The following is an 18,216-nucleotide window of genomic DNA, read 5'->3' as shown; positions in this document are numbered from 1 at the left end:
TGGAGGAAGTAAGCTCTCAGGGTAGTTACATTTAAGCAGGACTGTGTGTGATTGGGGGGAAAAAGGGTGAGAGAAGTTAAAGTTAATTGTAAAGGAGTTCTAATGATAAACCATCAACTTTTACCATCAATGGGTGAAAGGAGGGAACGAGACCATGAAGGGAGTGAGGATAATAATAAAGGGATAGTTGGTTAACTGGAGGTTTCTACAAAGTTTCCATATTGTGAAAGAACTGGGTCAGGAACATAGGAAAAACAGCTGATCAGTGAATACATCTGTGTTTTTCAGTACCTAGGTCTGCCAAAAATGTTTATGCATGAGACAAAATCTGGGAGATAGATCCCATACACAAAACTGTTTCATGAGCCCCACTGCTAGAAGTACAGCATGTATTATACATAAGGACTTATAAAGTCCTTTCCTATAACTTTGACTTTATGTTACACCTGCTAAGAGGAGCTCTGTCAATCTCCTGCTTTTTTATATTTTCAGCATCCCTAGCAGAAAGGAATCATGTGGATGATAGGCAACCGTCATGTAGAACTTTGTAAGTGACTAATGAAATCACCAAACACATCAATGTTACATCCGAGAAGAGAACCAGAGTACGCACTCACATGCTATATTAGCCAAACAGAACGCTCCTCAAATGACACAATATATATCGCTACCCAAATCGCCTGCACATCGGAAGGGCTGGGGCTTGATGGACGTCTCTATTTTCATTACTTGACATTATGCCTCTTCCTTTGTCAAAACCCAATTTGGATATAAATAGCCACCTAGAAAGGATAAATTCTTAAAGATGTGCCCTCAACAGATAATTTTGGATTCGGAAGGTTTGCAGTAACTGAAAGCCATTTATTATCACTCAGTTCTGGTGATCAGAACATTTATGAGCATTTATGCCAGAGCATTTATAAATGCCCTAAGTACTGGCACCAGTTCCTGTACTCAATGTTATTTTATGAGCGACATTGAACCCCAAGTACAGAATCTATCTGCCTTCATTAACTGGCATTCTTTACCATCATCATCATAAGCCAACATTCATTGAGTGTCTACAGGATTTTGGCACTATATAATGTTCTATTTATACTTTCCTTTTTTAAACACTAACATAGTATGAAAAAGGAAGATATGAGTATTATTCCCTTCTAAAAGGACTCTATGAGAGAGGACCACGATGACAGGGAAATAAGACACTGGAGATTTTCTTTCACTTTTTATTAAGAATTTACTGTCCTTCTTTTTTTGATAAAATAGCTGAAACAGAACTATTTCAGTCATGGCATATGCTATTTAAATCCAACTTGCTGTCTGAAACCCTGGATTGACTTCAGAAAATGATACCAGTAAAGCAACGCATCTCACTGTAGCTTCATTTTAATTTATACCAGAACCGCATTCTGAGGTCCTCACATTAAGTTTTAATTCAATAGCACTTTCATCTTGAAAAATCTGGCTGGCCCGAATTGAAATTAGGCCTGTCAAGAGAACACACTGGGGTTAGGGAGAGCCCCGGGTGGAACCAAACTACGGGCTTCAAGTGCCCTCTGGTGGCTGACAGACAGAACAGCACAATTTGAAGTCTGGAATAAATAGGCACATGCCAAATTTCATTCTCTGTTGCGTTTATTTATTCATATCTTTAAAAGAACTTATCAAGAATTTATTCTGTTAGGCACTTAGGATCAAAAGATAAATGGTATACAGTCTGTGTCATAGAGGGGTTAATAGTAGAATGAGGGTAAAACTGACTACAGATAATTTCAACCCTCCCTAAGTACTATTAGAGTGCAATTTAATCTATTACAACCAAAGGCATGTTTGTTATCTTCATTTTTATAGGTATTATCATGGTAATTAATAGTATATAGAAATTCCTGAAAAAATAAAAGCAGCTATTTTCCACATACATTGTAATTCATATATCTGTATAAATCCAGAAAACACATGGTAAATAATTACAGATTTCTAGAGTTTTTCCTAGGAGTAACTCAAATCCATATTGCTTTTATGACTATTTTATTCATAGTACTAACAACTTTGTAATTATTTTAATTCTTGCTGGATAATATCAGACCTATTATGCAGATGAGAAAACTGAGGCAGAAGAGTCAGTCTTACCTGATAATTCAGTGTCAGAGATGAAACTAGAACTTGAATTGCCTGACTGCGCCTGTTGGTTTTCTTGGTGGATTCATCCAATGACTTTTGTGTGGTTTCTAATGATAATATGAAGGGTTTTATGAAGTCACTGAGTAACATGAGATAGCCATTTACAAGAAGGGTTCACACACCACACACACACACACACACACACACACACACACACTGGATCACTTCCAACATCAGCTACTGAGCAGCTGTCACAATTCTCTTGAGTTAGATGGAGCCTTTTATCAAGTTATGAAAAGTCCCATATCTAATTACCAATCTCCAGCATCATCTTGAGCTTGGCTCTGCTCAACCAAATGATACACTCTTAATGCCAAAGCAAAGTGATTACATAAATAATTTAGTCTGGTCTTCTTTAATCCTATCCAGGAGAAGCTTATAGTAATCTTAATTAGTATTTCACTCACCCAGTTCAGCCCCGTAACAGTAATCTCCTATTGAATTCCTGACATTGGGAATGGAAGGGTGCAAGATCTTTAAACGATGTATTCCTAGTTTACATAAACCAATGATGTGAGTCAAGAAGTTAGTTTCAAAGGTATCAATGATGCTGGATGCAAACAAGACATTTCTGAGATGTCAAAGAAACCTAGAGGTGGTGGGGTAGAGGTGGGAAGTTTGTGGCACTACGATTTTAAAACTATGCTCTTTGGTACTTTTAATTGCTATAAAGTATTTTCAATTCAGCTTTTTGTTCCATTTCGAAGTATTTGTTTTCATTTTCCTTTTGAGCTACTAAATATCTTCATGAGCAATTTTTGGTTTGTTTTCATACATAGTACTATGAAATAAGAATTGTTTTTAACACTTTTGATGTACCATGTTTCCTTTTTGATAACTGTCAACAGAAAAATGAACATAACTATCATTACTTTAGATCATTGCTTTGTAAGAGATGAAACAAAAACTCTCTTGCGTAGGTTTTGATTGTGTGTGAGGGAGAGAGAGAAAGGTCACTTTACATAATTAGGTCCAGCTGGTTCAGACTACACCTAAAATATAAGTTCATTGGAAAGTTAAAATTATATCTCTGGGACAGTGAACCAAAAATTAACATGAAGTCTTTTCTCAACTATACCCAATTGTATTATTTTGTGCTCCTATAAATGCTCATTTCCTTGTCCATCTATCCACAAATAAGTATCACTCAAAGTCAAAAAATGTTTCCTTTCCTCCAGGAGTTATATGTAAAGTTCAGGAACCACTGTGGTGAAGAGAAATTATGCACAGGTGCTTCTTATAGAAAAAAAGGGGTGGGGAATCGAAAGCAAAGGAACGTTAGAATGTTTTAGCAACAACTCAAGCTGAATTTTGAAGGTCAGGTAGGAATGAAAGTAAAAGGGCTAAGTTGATGGATTTTCAAAATTATTGAGGGATGAAGTAATTTTATTCTTTTGGGGACTCTTTAGAGCAACTAGAAATAAGTAAATGTCAGACCTACGTGCTATGGTCAAGCTTGAATTTTACTCTGTAAACTAAGAGCCACTGAGAAATTTCAAGCAGAAAAAAATGATGAGGCTTGACTTTTAATAAGATCACTTAGGTAATCCTGTGGAAGAGTCATTGGAGGAGGCATGGACAACTAAAATAGGAGCCTACTGCAATTATCAGTCTGACCTAAGGCAGTCAAGAGGGCAGGAAGTGGACAATTTACAACCTTGCTACAGTGTCCTCCCTCAGCAGCATAAACCTTGACTGAGAACCTGTCTGAAATAGAGAAATCTTGTGCCATACCTCTTACCTTCTGAATTAGTATTTTAATCTGTAGATCTGGGAGGTACCACTCACAGAGATAAGGAACACAGTAAGGGCAGTTATTGGAGGAAAAGAAGTCACTGTCTTAGATGTAGTCAGGTTAAGGTGTTTATGGAACATCCAAGAAAGCTGATCCACAGCAGTTGGGTATTCGGGTCTGGAGGCTGGGTTGAAGTCTGGTTTGGAGATACAATTTACCATTTATCACCAAGTTTATGTTTGAAGCCACAGTCCAACCCAAGTGTCCTGGGATTTGCCCAGGAAAAGTATATCATTAGTCAACCAGAGGGCCCAGGAGGGAGCACTAAAACACACCATTATTTAAAGTCCCACACAGCAAAAGGTATCCACAAGAAACAGAAGGAACTTCCAGTGTAGGAAAACACAATGTGAGGAGTGGGAAGAAAGTTCCAAGTGGCAGGATGGTCAACATTCTCATTCCAGCAGAGGTCACATAAGAATTGGTAAGAGTCCATTGGATTTGGCAATCTTGATGTCAGAGTAAAGCTACAGGTGGAGATTATTTCCCAGTAAGTTCTTTCTTGACCTTAGTATGTGGGGATGCAATTTAGAGCTTCTGCTCTCAAAGTTCAGATGAGTAGAGTATGTGAGAGGAGCGTGGTATGAAGCCAGTTTGCAAATGTTCTCTCTTCCAATAGGATGGTAAATTCTTTGAGGCATAAGGAAGGCACATAAAGATGATTAAGACCCAGTCCCAACCCTCAGCATTTATAACAAATCAGAAATTAGACATCTGTAGTACAAGATGGGACATGTATTATAAAATATCATAGAGATTCAAAAGAGGAATACACCACATCCAGACAATAGAAGAGCCTGCTTACTTCTCTTCAGTTGTTAGCACAGATATATGCACATACTTAACATTTAAACTGTATTAATTGCTGACTTTTTCAACAAATCTGGCAAATTATTAATAAAGTCCCTTTTATTCGCAAATCCAAGGAAACTTCAAACTCATTCATGAGATATTTATTAAAATAACACATTTAGGGAAAAAAATCAATACAATGTATACATCATTACTGAAAACTGTATACCATCATACAAAAAAGGATTTTATTTTGGGAAATTGATTCCTAATTTATGGCAAGTTTTACTTTCAGAAATAAAACCACAAAACGACACAATCTAATTCAATCTTAAAGGCTGGCATGCTGAGCAAGGAATGTTCTTATTCTTTGTAGGAGCTCCTTCTTTACACTGTCAGGTACCAGGGCTGAAATATAAAAATAAAATATAAGAGTAAGAAGATTCCAATTAATATATGTCAATTTGATATTTGATATCTTATTCTGAATTAATAATTTCATGAATAACCCACATGCTTCAATAAAGAAATAAAGATAACTGAAAAAGTATATTTGCAATTCATTATTTGAGTGAAGTGTCCAATACCTAACTACACTGCACACCGATGAGAAAACATAAGAAAATTCTTTAAACTAGGAGTGGAAAAGGCTTTTTTTAAATACAGAGGTACAGCAGGTTAATAAATTTGGTTTAAATGCAACAGTGACAATTCAAGAAGTTGGTCAAAATCACCATAAACAAAGGCAAAAGACAAAAGTGGGAAAACACTTACAGAATTGGGCTGACCTCTCTACTATATAATTTCTCCAAATTGATAAGAAAAAGATCAGACTAAAAGAAAAACAAGCAAAAGAGATAAAGAAAAGGAGGAACACAGTTCTTGAACACAGAAGGGGTTTAGCCTCATAGTTGAAATGTAAATTAAAACCACATTCAGATACCATGTTTTACCAATCATATTGGCTAAAAACCAAAGGTCGGTAGTATCCTGTGCTGGCAAGATTGAGGGAAAACTGGTGCTCTTGTATTAGCCGGTGGGGAATATAAATTGGTACCGCATTTTTGGGCAGCTAATTTGGCAATACTGTAGAAGTAAGTGCACATACTCTCTGACTCAGCAAAGATGCACAAACTGTGACAGGGGTTACATTTATGGTATTTTTACTTTTTCAATGTTGAACCATGTGACTATTATCTATTCAGAGTATCAAACTAAAAATGAAAAACAAAAAAGCCCTGCTCTTTGAAATTTTCATTACTATTAAATGTCAATACACGAATCTACACTATCATTTTTCCTTTTGTGGCTACTAATAAATAAGGACAATCGGGAATGAACCAGAACTCCTAATGCTACTTGCTTGTATCTAAAGGAAACTAAAAACTTCAGGTACAGTTCAACATTTGTATAGTGAATTCCATAAATAAGTATGCAAGTTAAATAAGACACCTATTCCCCTTGACAAATTGTTTAATTTAAGCCTCTGAGAAATAAAGGCTACATAATTAAGATCACTAGAAATGGGATCAGTAGGTACATTAAACATACTTTAATAAAAATTATGGTGATGGAGACTAGATCAGTCTAGTTGCCTTGGAGTTAGGGATAAGGTGTGACCATAAAAGGATAGCTTGAGGGATAGGGGGTGGTAGTTACGTGAATCTACACATGTGTATAAAATTCATAGCACTGCACACTAAGAAAAAGTCAATTCTACTGTATCTTAAAAAAAGAAAATAAATATTTCTGTTATAAAAGAAGACTAAGAACATAAAAGAAAGGATTTATTTTGACTTCTCTGTTCTGTATTTGTTCATTTTCCAGCAGCGGAGTTATACGGGATTGAAATGTCCAGGATACAAGTGTTGAAAGAGAAGCAAAGGAAATTTCCATCCTGTATAACCAGCTCCTAAATGTTAATAGATTAAACATAAATTACAGACAGAAAATAGAAAAAGAAATTGGAGAAAATGATTTTAAAGTGTAAATTCGTGGGGAGAACAATACATACTGTTTCTTGTTTTGTTTTTCTTTTCCCTGAGACATGCTTGATGAAAAAGTCATGTTTTTTTAGCTGTGAACAGGCCTACAGATGGCTGGAAAGGACGATGGGATTCTGTAGCTCTTTCCCAGCAGATAGTTCAGAGAATTAGTATTCTCTAGCAATAATTTTCAAACTCATTTACTTTTCACACTTAAATTCTTTTCACTATTTCTATGTGAGAAAACAGATAATGAATCATCTAATTTATCTGCTTACACTTAAAATGACCAGAAAAATCCCTTTCTCAAAATAAATGAAAATGACATAGCTGCATCTGAGGTAACAATGTAACTCCTAACTCAGTATTTATTACATATCACCAATGTTAATATATTTCCTCTCCTTCCTTTGCCTTCTGAAAGGAAATAAAGATGTTTGTAGTGTGAATTTTAAATACAGGTTACCCTGAATATGAAGTTTTGAAGCTCCCCAATTCTTAATTAGACAGTTAAGAAGACAGAACTTTTCTTTTTTAAATGTTTATTTATTTATTTATTTATTTTTTTGAGAGAGACAGCGTTAAGTGAGGGAGGGCAGAGAGAGGGAGAGAGAGAGAATCCAAAGCAGGCTCCATGCTCAGCACGGAGCCCACAACCATGAGATCATGACCTGAGCTGAAATTAAGAGTTGGATGCTCAACTCACTGAGTCACCCAGGTGCCCCAGAACTTTACGTATTTTTAAAAAGAAAAACAACAGCAGAGCATTGACTGTGGGGCTAGAGTAAAACTTTGGATTACTGAAATCAGGCCATATCTAATAAAACTTATGAATCCTAGCTTCAGGTACTACTTGACCCTACAAAATCCCATATTTTAAAAACTATCTGTCTTAACAACCATTATGAACTTATGTTTCTATACTGTTTTAGAGTGCAAAAACATTTTATACTTCTCATCATATTTATTACTCAAGACTATGCTAGAGAGAGAGGTAGCAATTATCTTTCCCATTGAGGAAAGTTCAAGTACCCAAATAATTTTAGAAAGGGTATTTTTCCCTGTAAAAAGAAAGAAAAACTGAACCAGCAAGAGAGAAAAAAATCATGTCTTCACACGTTTCCGTCCACAAAATTTGTATTCCTTACCTCTGCCTTTTGGTGTGATTTCAGCCACCAAGTCATCAACAGTAACGTGTTCTAGTCCTTTTTCTTTAATTACCTCTTATGCAAAAGCAAAAAACAAATCATATCATTTAAAATCATTATCTGTAAGAAAGATTTTCATAGAGGAAGGGTTAAGATCATGTTTTTAGAGTGCAGACTGGTCTTTAAAAAAAAAGAGGACACTTCTTTTTTCTTTTCTATTGAAGATTTAGTTCAACCTTAAACACATTAAGTATTCACCAGATCAAAATCTTAAAAACCTATTCATCTCTCAGCTAAATCACTTGTAACTTAACAAATATAACAGAATGAATTCGAACTATAAAGTCAAATCTAAAATGTGTAAAAAGCTGGAAACTTAGAACTGTACAGATCTTATTTCACTATAATAGCAGTTCCTGAATGTATGGAGGGAGGTAAAAGCTATTATTTGAGTCTAACTTGTAATTTCATATCTCTAAATTAAACTATAGAACAACTCTTTTGTTCATTTCTCTTCTCTAGGCTAGGCCAAAAGAAGAAGAGGGAAAGGAGTTAACATTATTGGAACGCTATGTGCTGGGTGTTTTGCAGCATTTAATATTCACAACAATCTAATGGGCCAGGCATTTTTCCACTTCACAAGTGAGCCTACTGAGGCTTAAAGATTAAATACTCATCCAAACATGAGCTGAAGTCCAGCTGTATTCTCTTCCAGTGAAGGTCTGTATGACCTCAAAGTCTATGCCTTTACTAACTCACCATATTGCTTTCTTAGGATTAATGATATAAATAGTTTCTATTATCATTAATTGTAGAAACAATTGCAATATAATGGGAGTTCATTGAAAATATCCAGAATTGCATTATACCAAAGCTGAGCCAGAAAAGGAGGCTCATCTCTTGACATGTATAATTTATCTAGTGGTATCCTCATCAACACCCAGTAACTTAACAAGCTTCCACCCCACATTTTAAAAAATTAGTGTAATTATCTAGGATTTTTGTAGGTAAATTCTTCAAAAAATAATATTGTTAAAGCCAGAGATGTAATTCCTATAAAGTCTGCCAATGATAGTGTTCAATTTGTTATAAAGTTAAAACATAGGAATAATTAATGTTTCACTTTGAGTAGGGACACTGAAAAAGGCTGGATTCCATACTCTGATGAGAGAGAAAATCTTGCCTCACTTGGTTACAAAAAATACAAAGAAAATTTCTAAAGATTCAGGAATTACATCTACCAAAAGGAGACAAAAGGAGGAAATCATTACTACAAGATTCAATTTTCCGTATGTTTCAAATTATGCTCGGCACTCAACAGATCTTAAAATACTGCCTATGATTTTTCTAGTGAACTCCAAACCAACAAGAACAATGGAATTAGTTTATCTTGTAAATGAAACTGATTACCTTTACAGTGTGCCTTCAACTGGTCCTTCCAGCCACATTCAATTAATTTAGCTCTCAGCAACTCTTTGAGGCTGTTGAAAAAGAAATTTTGATATTAAACTACAACAATGCACAATATTTTAGATAGGATGTTTGAAGCAAAAGTTCAAACGTTCAATTAAAAATTCCCTGCCTTCTAAACACAAAAACTTTAATTGTGGCCTAATCTTGGTTCTATTACTAATTTTTTGATCTTATGCAAATAATTTAGACTCTGGACCTCATTTTCATCATTATAAAGTTAAATGAAGTGGATGAGGGAGAAGTACTTCTCAAGAAACTCTACTCTCTGGCCTTCTCATACACTTTCTATTCCCCTCCACCAACAGGAATACTGTGAGTCTTGTACAATTTCTAGATAGTTTTAGTTGAACTCGAAGCAGGTGCACCTCAAAATCTTCAAAATCTATTCTTTGACTACAAACTCTTCTCCTTTAGCTCTCTTGCTTCCCCATATTTCTAACCTCAAAAACTTTCCCCTCATTTTTTTCCAACAAGCTTCCAAATTATATACTAAGTATGGTATTTCATTGATTCTAAGCCTGTTTCTCCCCCACATTCCAATAATTCAGTAATTGGTATGCCTGTCATAATTAAAAAAATTTTTTTTAATGTTTATTTATTTTTGAGACAGAGAGAGACAGAGCATGAACGGGGGAGGGTCAGAGAGAAAGGGAGACACAGAATCCGAAACAGGCTCCAGGCTCTGAGCTGTCAGCACAGAGCCCGACGCAGGGCTTGAACTCAGGGACCGCGAGATCATGACCTGAGCCGAAGTCGGACGCTTAACCGACTGAGCCACCCAGGCGCCCTATGCCTGTAATAATTTAATTCGCAGAATTTTCTTTTTCCCTACAGGTTAAAAAAAATAATGGTGTGTATTACAACTAACTGCATCATGGGTATAAAAAAATATTTCCTATCCTTTTGCCATACCCACTCTTACAAGTCTTCAATCTTTAACCTAAATCATGTCTCAGCTTCAACACGTCATGTCCCAAACCAAACCATTTCTCTTTCAATATTCCTAGACATCCCCTATGTGACAGTTCCATCTTGGTATTTAATTAGGTCTTCTTTTTTTTTTTTTTTTTTTTTTTTTTGTTTATTTATACTTGAGAGAGAGCGAGAGCATGCACACTTGAGCGGTGGAGGGGCAGAGACACACACTCAGAAGCAGGCTCCAGGCTTGAGCTGTCAACACAGAGCCCAAAGCAGGGCTCACACTGCCGAGCCAAGCCGTGAGATCATGACCTGAGCTGAAGTTGGACGCTTAACAGAAGTTCCTCAGGCTTAACCTGAGCTGAAGTTGGACCTGAGCTGAAGTTGGACGCTTAACCTGAAGTTTCCTCAGGCTAGAAAACCTAGGAGCATCTTTCACTCAACTCTGTTAACGCTATACGTATAACCCACAGGAGCAATTCCTACTGGTTCCAGTTTTAAATATACACCTACAATCAAAATGTTTTCTTTACCATCTTTGCCATTACTCCCCTAGTCCAAGCCATCTTCTTCTCTTGGACTGGACCACTACCAATGCCCCTAAACTTGTCCCCCTACTCCTTTGCTCATATACTTCGCTCTCCTTCTTCTGCTCAAAATGGCCCGGTGCTTCCCAATTTACTTAGACTAAAATTCCAAGTTTTTGTTAGGCTTACTAACCTAACTAGCCTAAATAACCCTCCATGATCTTCCCCCTCCCCAGGTCTCTCTTCTTCCTCTCACTCAATTTACTCAGGCTGATGAAATTCTATGTGCTCCTCAAAAAACCAGGCAAGCTCCTGTCTTAGATCCTTGGCTCTTGAAAGTCCTCCCCATTCACTCATATCCTTCTGATTTCTTACCAGTGAAGCCTTCTTTATTTTTTTGTCTCAAATACACAACCCATTATTCTCTGCTTTATTTTTCCTCTAGAACTTACCACCATCTACATAAAACAGATGTAGTGTCTGTCTCCTCCCATTAGAATGTAAGCTCCATGAAAGGACAGACTTTATTTTGTTCACTACTGTATCACCAGCACCTTAACAGGACATAGCATATGCTAGAAACTCAGTAACTTTAAGCTGCACGAATGAAGAGACAAATAAACAATAATAAATAATCCCCTTTACACATTACTGCCAATACTATCGTCTCAGTTCCCCAAGGCACCATTCTGGATGTCTTCTTCCTCATTTCTCATATTGAGGACTGCTGATTTTACTTTAAAAATTTTTAAGTTCTTGTTTCCATTTTTGCTGTTTTTCATTTTTAACCTGATATAACCTGCTAACACATTCTTCTATAATGTATCTCTAGCCCTTTAAGGCTATCCTCACATTGCCAGAATGGTATTCCTAAAGAGCAAATGTGATGTAGTCATCCCCTTTCTTAGAATCTTTTAACTTCCCCCCCCCCACCCAAGGATAAAGTCAGATGTTTTTGCAAACCCATCACCCATTTTCCTGCCCTTTCTTTGACACCACTCTCAGTGTAATAAATCTGTGCAGGGTTCCAGCAATGGAAATGAGACCCAGGCAAGGCTGATCATAACTGGCCTATGTACCTAAGTAAGATGGTAATCAAGCCAGGTACTTTGCTGGAACTACTAGGAGAAAGGTAGTCTGAGCCAGAGGGATGTGAATCCTGAACTGCTGATCTCTGCCACCTTGTGGGTAGTCTGCTTAAGAATAAAGCCAACACAGAGGAAAAGAGAGCTGAGAAAGAAAAAGAAAAACATATTCTTGGTAACAGTTTTTGAGTGCTTGGACCCAGTGGAGCCTGAAGTAATTTCAAGCTCTTGACTTTTTAGTTAGATGAGCTTATATATTTCCACTGATTAAGCAAGTTTTTGAGTTCAGTTTCTACCATTTACAAATGAAAGAATTCTGACTTATACCAAATCTACTCCTCCTGTCTACTGTTCCAGCAATATCACTTTCATACTTTACCTGCCAGTTTTAATTTTACAGTTCCTCAGAACGTTATTATGTTGTAACAAATCTCTGTGACTTTGCACATTCTGTTCCATGTTCCTTGAATGTCTTCTCTGCTTTACTGGCTGGAAGAACTGCTAATCTTTCTTCCAGAACTGAAATACCTCTTATACTACTCTAACTGATTACTTTAACCCCCAAGTACAGTTGAAAGATCTCTCCTCTTCCTTAAGTGTATTTCTCTTATGCAATTTTTCACCCTACTTCTGGAAGCCTTTCTTGATTCCTGAGCCTCTGCTTAGTACTTCTACACCTGTTCATTCTTCAAATATTTACCTGGTCAGTTATGTGCTAGGCATAATGCTGGGGATACAATGGTAGTTCTACTGTCAAGGAACTGAGAGTATACTGGAGAACACAAATAAGCAAAGCAGGTGGTTATAATACAATGTGATTAAATGCTAGGATAGAACAAGGCATCTTGGACTTAAGGGATTCCTGTAAGAGATGATATTTAAATTAAGACCTGAAAGATGAGCTAGAATTAAAGATCAGGGAAGAAGAATGTCTCAGAGAGTAAGAACAGCACAGCTGCTCCGAGATTAATAGTTTGGTAACTGAAACTGGTTCTATCATATTATCTCCCTATTAAAAACTGTAGTAATCTGGGTATATTTTCTTCTCTGTTAGATGATACATTCTTTGACAGTCATTTCTTGTTCATCTTTTTAGAGAACTCATTTTCGTTTAAGTCATGCAATACTGAACAGACCTATTTTTTATGGATGTTAGGAATTGAAACTTTTGATAATCTCAATTTTCTGTAATTCCTTCCATTGACATCAGTTTGCTCCTTGATATTAGATTCTTACATTAAAATAACTGTAACTTAAAGGTGTTAAATGTAATTTATTAACACAATCCATTGCTTACCGTTCTCTTTCTCCAGTTTCTATCAACTTTTGGTTAATCGCTGCTCTCATCTGCGCATCTTTGTTCATCTTGCTAACCTGAACATCAACATGTATTTTCAGATACAGAACACCCACAAAGCATTTTCTTCTAAATCCTCTAGGTAAGCATCCCATTTAACATTTAACATTCTATCAACTGAAGGAGTGATAAATTTCAACATTGTGTTAACAATGTCATTACTCTTAATATCGTTTACTGCATCCCAATAAGTCATACTGATTAACTCACAATTTTCTTTCCCCATATACCCTTTATTAATGAGTCCTTAGATAATAATAATTATTGTCACATTTATGAAACACTTATGTGCCCAGTACTGGGTTAACACATTGGGGCTTTTTTTTAACCTCATTTAATTCCCAAAACTTATTTTTTTATGTTTGAATTATTAACATAATTTGTATTTTACAATTGAGAAAACTGAGGCACAAAGATAGAAAGTGGTGAAGGCAGGATTTGAACTCAGGTACTCTGACCTGAGAAGCCCCCAAACACTTTAACAGCACATCATAACTGACTGCTAATAATTTCTGCATTTTAACTGCATTCAAAATTTCTGGGAAGCCATGTAACCTAAATACCAATAAAAGATCAAGTACTGTTGGTGAAAAATAAAATTTCCAGATTAGGTTCTAAGTGCTTTACTTTTCACTAGGATGCACCGAGAAGTACAACTCTCAAACTAGCTCCAAGTATGTGTTTGTGTATGCTCTTCATCAAAGCTGAAAACAAATCTCGAACTAATTCCCAACACAGAAAATTCTCAATTTTCAGTTAAAAAAAAAAAAAGGTAGAAGAAGGTTAGAATGTAAAAACTTGGAATACAGTAACATTACTGCACTTAATCTGTCACTAACTCGGGACCACTTTTGTTGTCTCCCATCTTCGCCTATGTGCAAACTCAGGCTGGCAATGAGTTTTGAGTTGGGAAAAAAATTTTTTTTGAGTGGAACAGGAAAAAGGAGGGGTTGAGAAAGGACTTAGTAATGTTTGCTTATGTCGTTGGAGGCTAACATTTTCAAAATAACTCTAAGGTCTAGTCGGTACCATTCCTAGAGTATTGAACTTGATCTCGCCTTGGCCCCTAAAATACGGATAGTGACCTTGGACAAGTCAATTCTTAAAGGCCTCAGTTTTCTCACTGGTAAAACAAGGGCGCTAGGGGAATCCCTCCCAGTTCAGACATTCTTAGGGAAAATAGAATAGGGCGGAGACAGCGGGAGAGGCGGGAGGGGAGGAGCCAGAAAACAAAGCGTGGACTGGCTTCAGGCCAACTCCGGTTGCACGCCCTGTCGGAGAGCCCTACAGGCCCGCGAGCGCGGGTCGGGGAAGCTAACGAAAGACAGCACATCGAAAGGAGCCTGGGCTGGGCCCGGGTCCCGGCCCTGAGGACCACGGGCATAGCTCACCACCATCACCGCGGGCGAGGGCCGTCCCTTCCCAGCGACGAAATGACCCTTGCGCTGACGACCGTTACCTACCACACTCTTCGGCTGCCCGGACTTAGACCCTCAGTAGCTCGGGCACCTAAGCACACAGAAAGCTAAAACACGCATTTCCGGGGCGGGGTCTCGCCACCCTGCCTATAAATGTGAGAATTTAACCAGCGCGGGCCGCCTCCTGGTAGCTCGGCCCTCTGGGTAAGAAAGTCCATACCCTGCAGTCGTGCGGGCGTTAAGTCTCCGAAAGACTACATAGCCCGGCATGCAACATTGTCAACTTTCGCATGGACACTACATTTCCCAGACGGCGCCCCACACCGCAGTGTCTTCTGGGATGGGAACCACGCCGCCTGCGAGCCTCGGTGCTACGAGCGAAGCGCGGACCTTTCAACAAGAGCTTTATTAATTTTCACGCTGCGACCTAGGAAGGCTATGGAGGTGGCTGCTAATTGCTCTCTGCGCGTGAAGAGACCTCTGTTGGATCCCCGCTTCGAGGGTTACAAGCTCTCCCTCGAGCCGCTGCCCTGTTACCAGCTGGAGCTTGACGCAGGTGGGAAGCGGCGGCGACCCCCGGCACTCTCCCCACTTTTGGCTGCTGGCAGCCGGACCCTTTCCTCATTTTCTTCCTTTCTGTCTTGGGCAAGCAAGGCGACCGGGGCCTTCCGTGTATCCCGTCGGGCTAGCGTGGACCGGGGATGGCCGCCTCTGGAGAGGGAAGCCCATCCCGGAACCCAGTAGGAGTCTCCTTCGCCTGGCTCGGCCCGAGTTCCAGGGTCCGTCTCGCAACTGCTGCCTGGCCTCTGGGCGCTTGTCCGTCCCTGGCCTGGGCCCCGCTTTCGCTCTCTAGCATCCTCGGTAACCGTGTGCGTTGAGAAGCCACACCTTGGAGGACCTCCCAGATGGCGGAGATTCATATCTTAGAAACTCCATTGCAATTCAGAGGATTTTCAGTTGCATAGGTGCTGTCAGTCTAAGGACACTATCTTAGAGAATATCTCTAGGAAATTTTGAGGAAACGTTGATTTAGTACCTACACTTCTATTTGTGTGTATTTGAGGCTGACCAAAATATTCATCCTTGTTCTTAGAACGTAATGAATGGTATTTTCGTTAAAGATAAAGGGCCCAGAGATTTGCATTTTTAACACACCTCTACTGATTCTGATGCGTGTTGAGTGCATCACAGTTTGAGAAATACTGATCTAGACTTAATAAATTTATCAGATAAGTGTTTATTAATTGATTTATAAAATTCAGAAACCTCTATCAAGACCTTGTTTTATGTTACCTGCTGATATTATCAAGATAAATGAGGTACAGTCTGTAACATAAAAGTGCAGTTGGGTACTTGGGAAGAAAAATATAAACAGATAAATTTAGAGCAGTCTGATAAGGCAGTGATCTGGTTATGTACAGAACACAATGTTAGTACTTAAGTATCTTTCCAAACCAGCCTGGAGATCTGGGAAAGCTTCCTGGAGAAGTTGATATCTAAGTTGAGTTTTTAAGAATAGGTAAGAGTTGACTCAGGTAAGATAAAATGAGCTTGGTTTTTCTTTTCATTCCCTTCCTTTCCTTCTCCCACCCTGTGTCAGTAAATGGTACCATCATGTTTAATTTATGCATGAAAAGGCCACCCAAAACTCAGTGCTCAAAAGAGTAAGCAGTTATTGTTGCTCACAGGTCTGTAAGTTAGGTAGGTGGTTCTTCTAGTCGTGGCTTGGGCTTATTCCTGCATTTTTGTTCAGCTATGCATCTGCTTTGTCGCTCTGCTCTTGGCTGGACTTCCTCATATGTTTGGGGGTTCTCTGGCTATAGATTGGTGTAGGATTATTTCAGATGGCTTCTACTTAGTTAGGTTTTCTCCATGTGGTCTCATTCTTTAGCAGGCTTTTTACTCCAAGAGAAAACCAGCAGTGCACAGGCACTTTTATAAGCTGCTGCCAGGAAAAAGTTTGCTCTTGTCCCATTGGTCAAAGCAAGTCATATCATCAAGCCTTAAAGTCAGTATAGCAAACTCATAGCAAAGACAGAGAAGCATAAAAAATTGGAACTATTAGTGCAAGTCTACATAATTGCTTATATTGGAGTCATGAAGTATTTCTTTTATCCCCTTGTTCAGTCTGTCAGCAAGTACAGTCAGCACAAGATTTGACTTCTTGCCTCCACCCTTGTCCAAATCAGTTATTTTTTACCTTAACTATAGTAGCTTATTGACTAGCTTTCCTGCCATTTCATTCTCCTTCATTCCATTCTCTGTAAAGCAGTATTATCATAGTTTTTAATTCTATATTTATTTGATACCTTTTTCCTCCACTAGACTGTGACTCCATGAAGATAATGTTTCTCTTTTCTTCACTACTGTAGCCCTCACGCTTAAGATTATAGGTACTCAATAAATTGAATGAGTGAGGAAAAGAAGTTGTTATTGAGGTCACTCCATTCCTGAGAAAGCGTGAGTAAAAAAGGGAAAGAGTAATTGGGTTTTGTGTAGGACACTGCTGCAGTCCTGTATTGCTGGAGGAAAAAATCTGGGGAATGAGAGATGAGTTAGAAAGATAGATGAGGGCACTGTTTGTTTTGTGGACTTTGCACCTCTGGTGTGTCTAAGTCAGTATTTCTTTTCATGGGCTTTTACAATTAAAAATAAAGTTCAGGGGGCGTCTGGGTGGCTCAGTCGGTTGAGCGTCCAACTTCAGCTCAGGTCATGATCTCACGGTACCTGAGTTTGGGCCCCACGTCGGGCTCTGTGCTGACAGCTCAGGGCCTGGAGCCTGCTTCGGATTCTGTGTCTCCCTCTCTTTCTGCTCCTCCCCTGCTCACACTCTGTCTCTCTCTCTCTCTCTCTGAAATGACTGAAGATTAAAAAAAAATAGATAAAAATAAAGTTCAGCTGTCAAAGGTTTGCCAACTTTTTAATTTGCTAAGTGGAGATGTTTCTTTTGTTTGTTTCAAGTGTTTATTTAAATTCTAGTGTAATATTGGTTTCAGGAGTAGAATTTAGTGATTCATCACTTACGTGTCACCCAGTGTTCATCACAAGTGCCCTCCTCAATACCCATCATCCATCCATGGGGCGCCTGGGTGGCGCAGTCGGTTAAGCGTCCGACTTCAGCCAGGTCACGATCTCGCGGTCCGGGAGTTCGAGCCCCGCGTCAGGCTCTGGGCTGATGGCTCGGAGCCTGGAGCCTGTTTCCGATTCTGTGTCTCCCTCTCTCTCTGCCCCTCCCCTGTTCATGCTCTGTCTCTCTCTGTCCCAAAAATAAATAAACGTTGAAAAATAAATTTAAAAAAAAAATAAAAAAAAAATTAAAAAAAATACCCATCATCCATCTAGCCCATCCCTCCCATCCACCCCCCCCACCCCAATCAACCCTTAGTTTGTTCTCTATAGTTAAAAATCTCTTATGCTTTGCCCCCCTCTTTTCCCCCCTCTTCCCATGTTATCTGTTTTGTTTCTTAAATTCCACATATGAGTGAAATGGTATGGTATTTGTCTTCCTCTGACTGACTTGTTTAGCTTAGCATAATA

At 38.4% G+C, this 18,216-nt stretch overlaps 2 protein-coding genes across 3 annotated transcripts in view; one reads left to right on the top strand and one right to left on the bottom strand.

The window, feature by feature from the left end:
- Positions 1 to 4,129: 4,129 nt before the first annotated feature.
- On the bottom strand, positions 4,130 to 14,829 carry ENY2 (ENY2 transcription and export complex 2 subunit). 2 transcript variants are annotated; one of them, XM_047842287.1, is made up of 5 exons: positions 14,725 to 14,829; positions 13,202 to 13,278; positions 9,312 to 9,382; positions 7,902 to 7,976; positions 4,130 to 5,176 (listed from the first exon to the last, which is right to left on the bottom strand). In XM_047842287.1, exons 2-5 carry the CDS (start codon positions 13,267 to 13,269, stop codon positions 5,100 to 5,102), a joined length of 291 nt encoding a protein of 96 aa, XP_047698243.1. In that variant the 5' UTR covers positions 13,270 to 13,278; positions 14,725 to 14,829; the 3' UTR covers positions 4,130 to 5,099. The 2 variants fall into 2 exon arrangements, with proteins under 2 accessions (XP_047698243.1, XP_047698242.1); XM_047842286.1 differs by having other exon boundaries at positions 14,653 to 14,805.
- A 154-nt stretch (positions 14,830 to 14,983) lies between these two features.
- Positions 14,984 to 18,216, top strand: part of NUDCD1 (NudC domain containing 1) — a 76,193-nt gene continuing 72,960 nt past the window's right edge. The window contains exon 1 of the mRNA XM_047842285.1: positions 14,984 to 15,235. Within this exon, the coding sequence (XP_047698241.1) occupies positions 15,118 to 15,235 (118 nt within the window). The 5' untranslated portion in view covers positions 14,984 to 15,117. The remainder of the gene's footprint in view (positions 15,236 to 18,216) is intronic.

The sequence above is a fragment of the Prionailurus viverrinus genome, chromosome F2, assembly GCF_022837055.1.
Source record: "Prionailurus viverrinus isolate Anna chromosome F2, UM_Priviv_1.0, whole genome shotgun sequence".
NCBI classification, from domain to species: domain Eukaryota; kingdom Metazoa; phylum Chordata; class Mammalia; order Carnivora; family Felidae; genus Prionailurus; species Prionailurus viverrinus.
The sequence above is the reverse complement of the archived record's forward strand: the minus strand, read 5'-3'. Positions and strand labels throughout refer to the sequence as shown.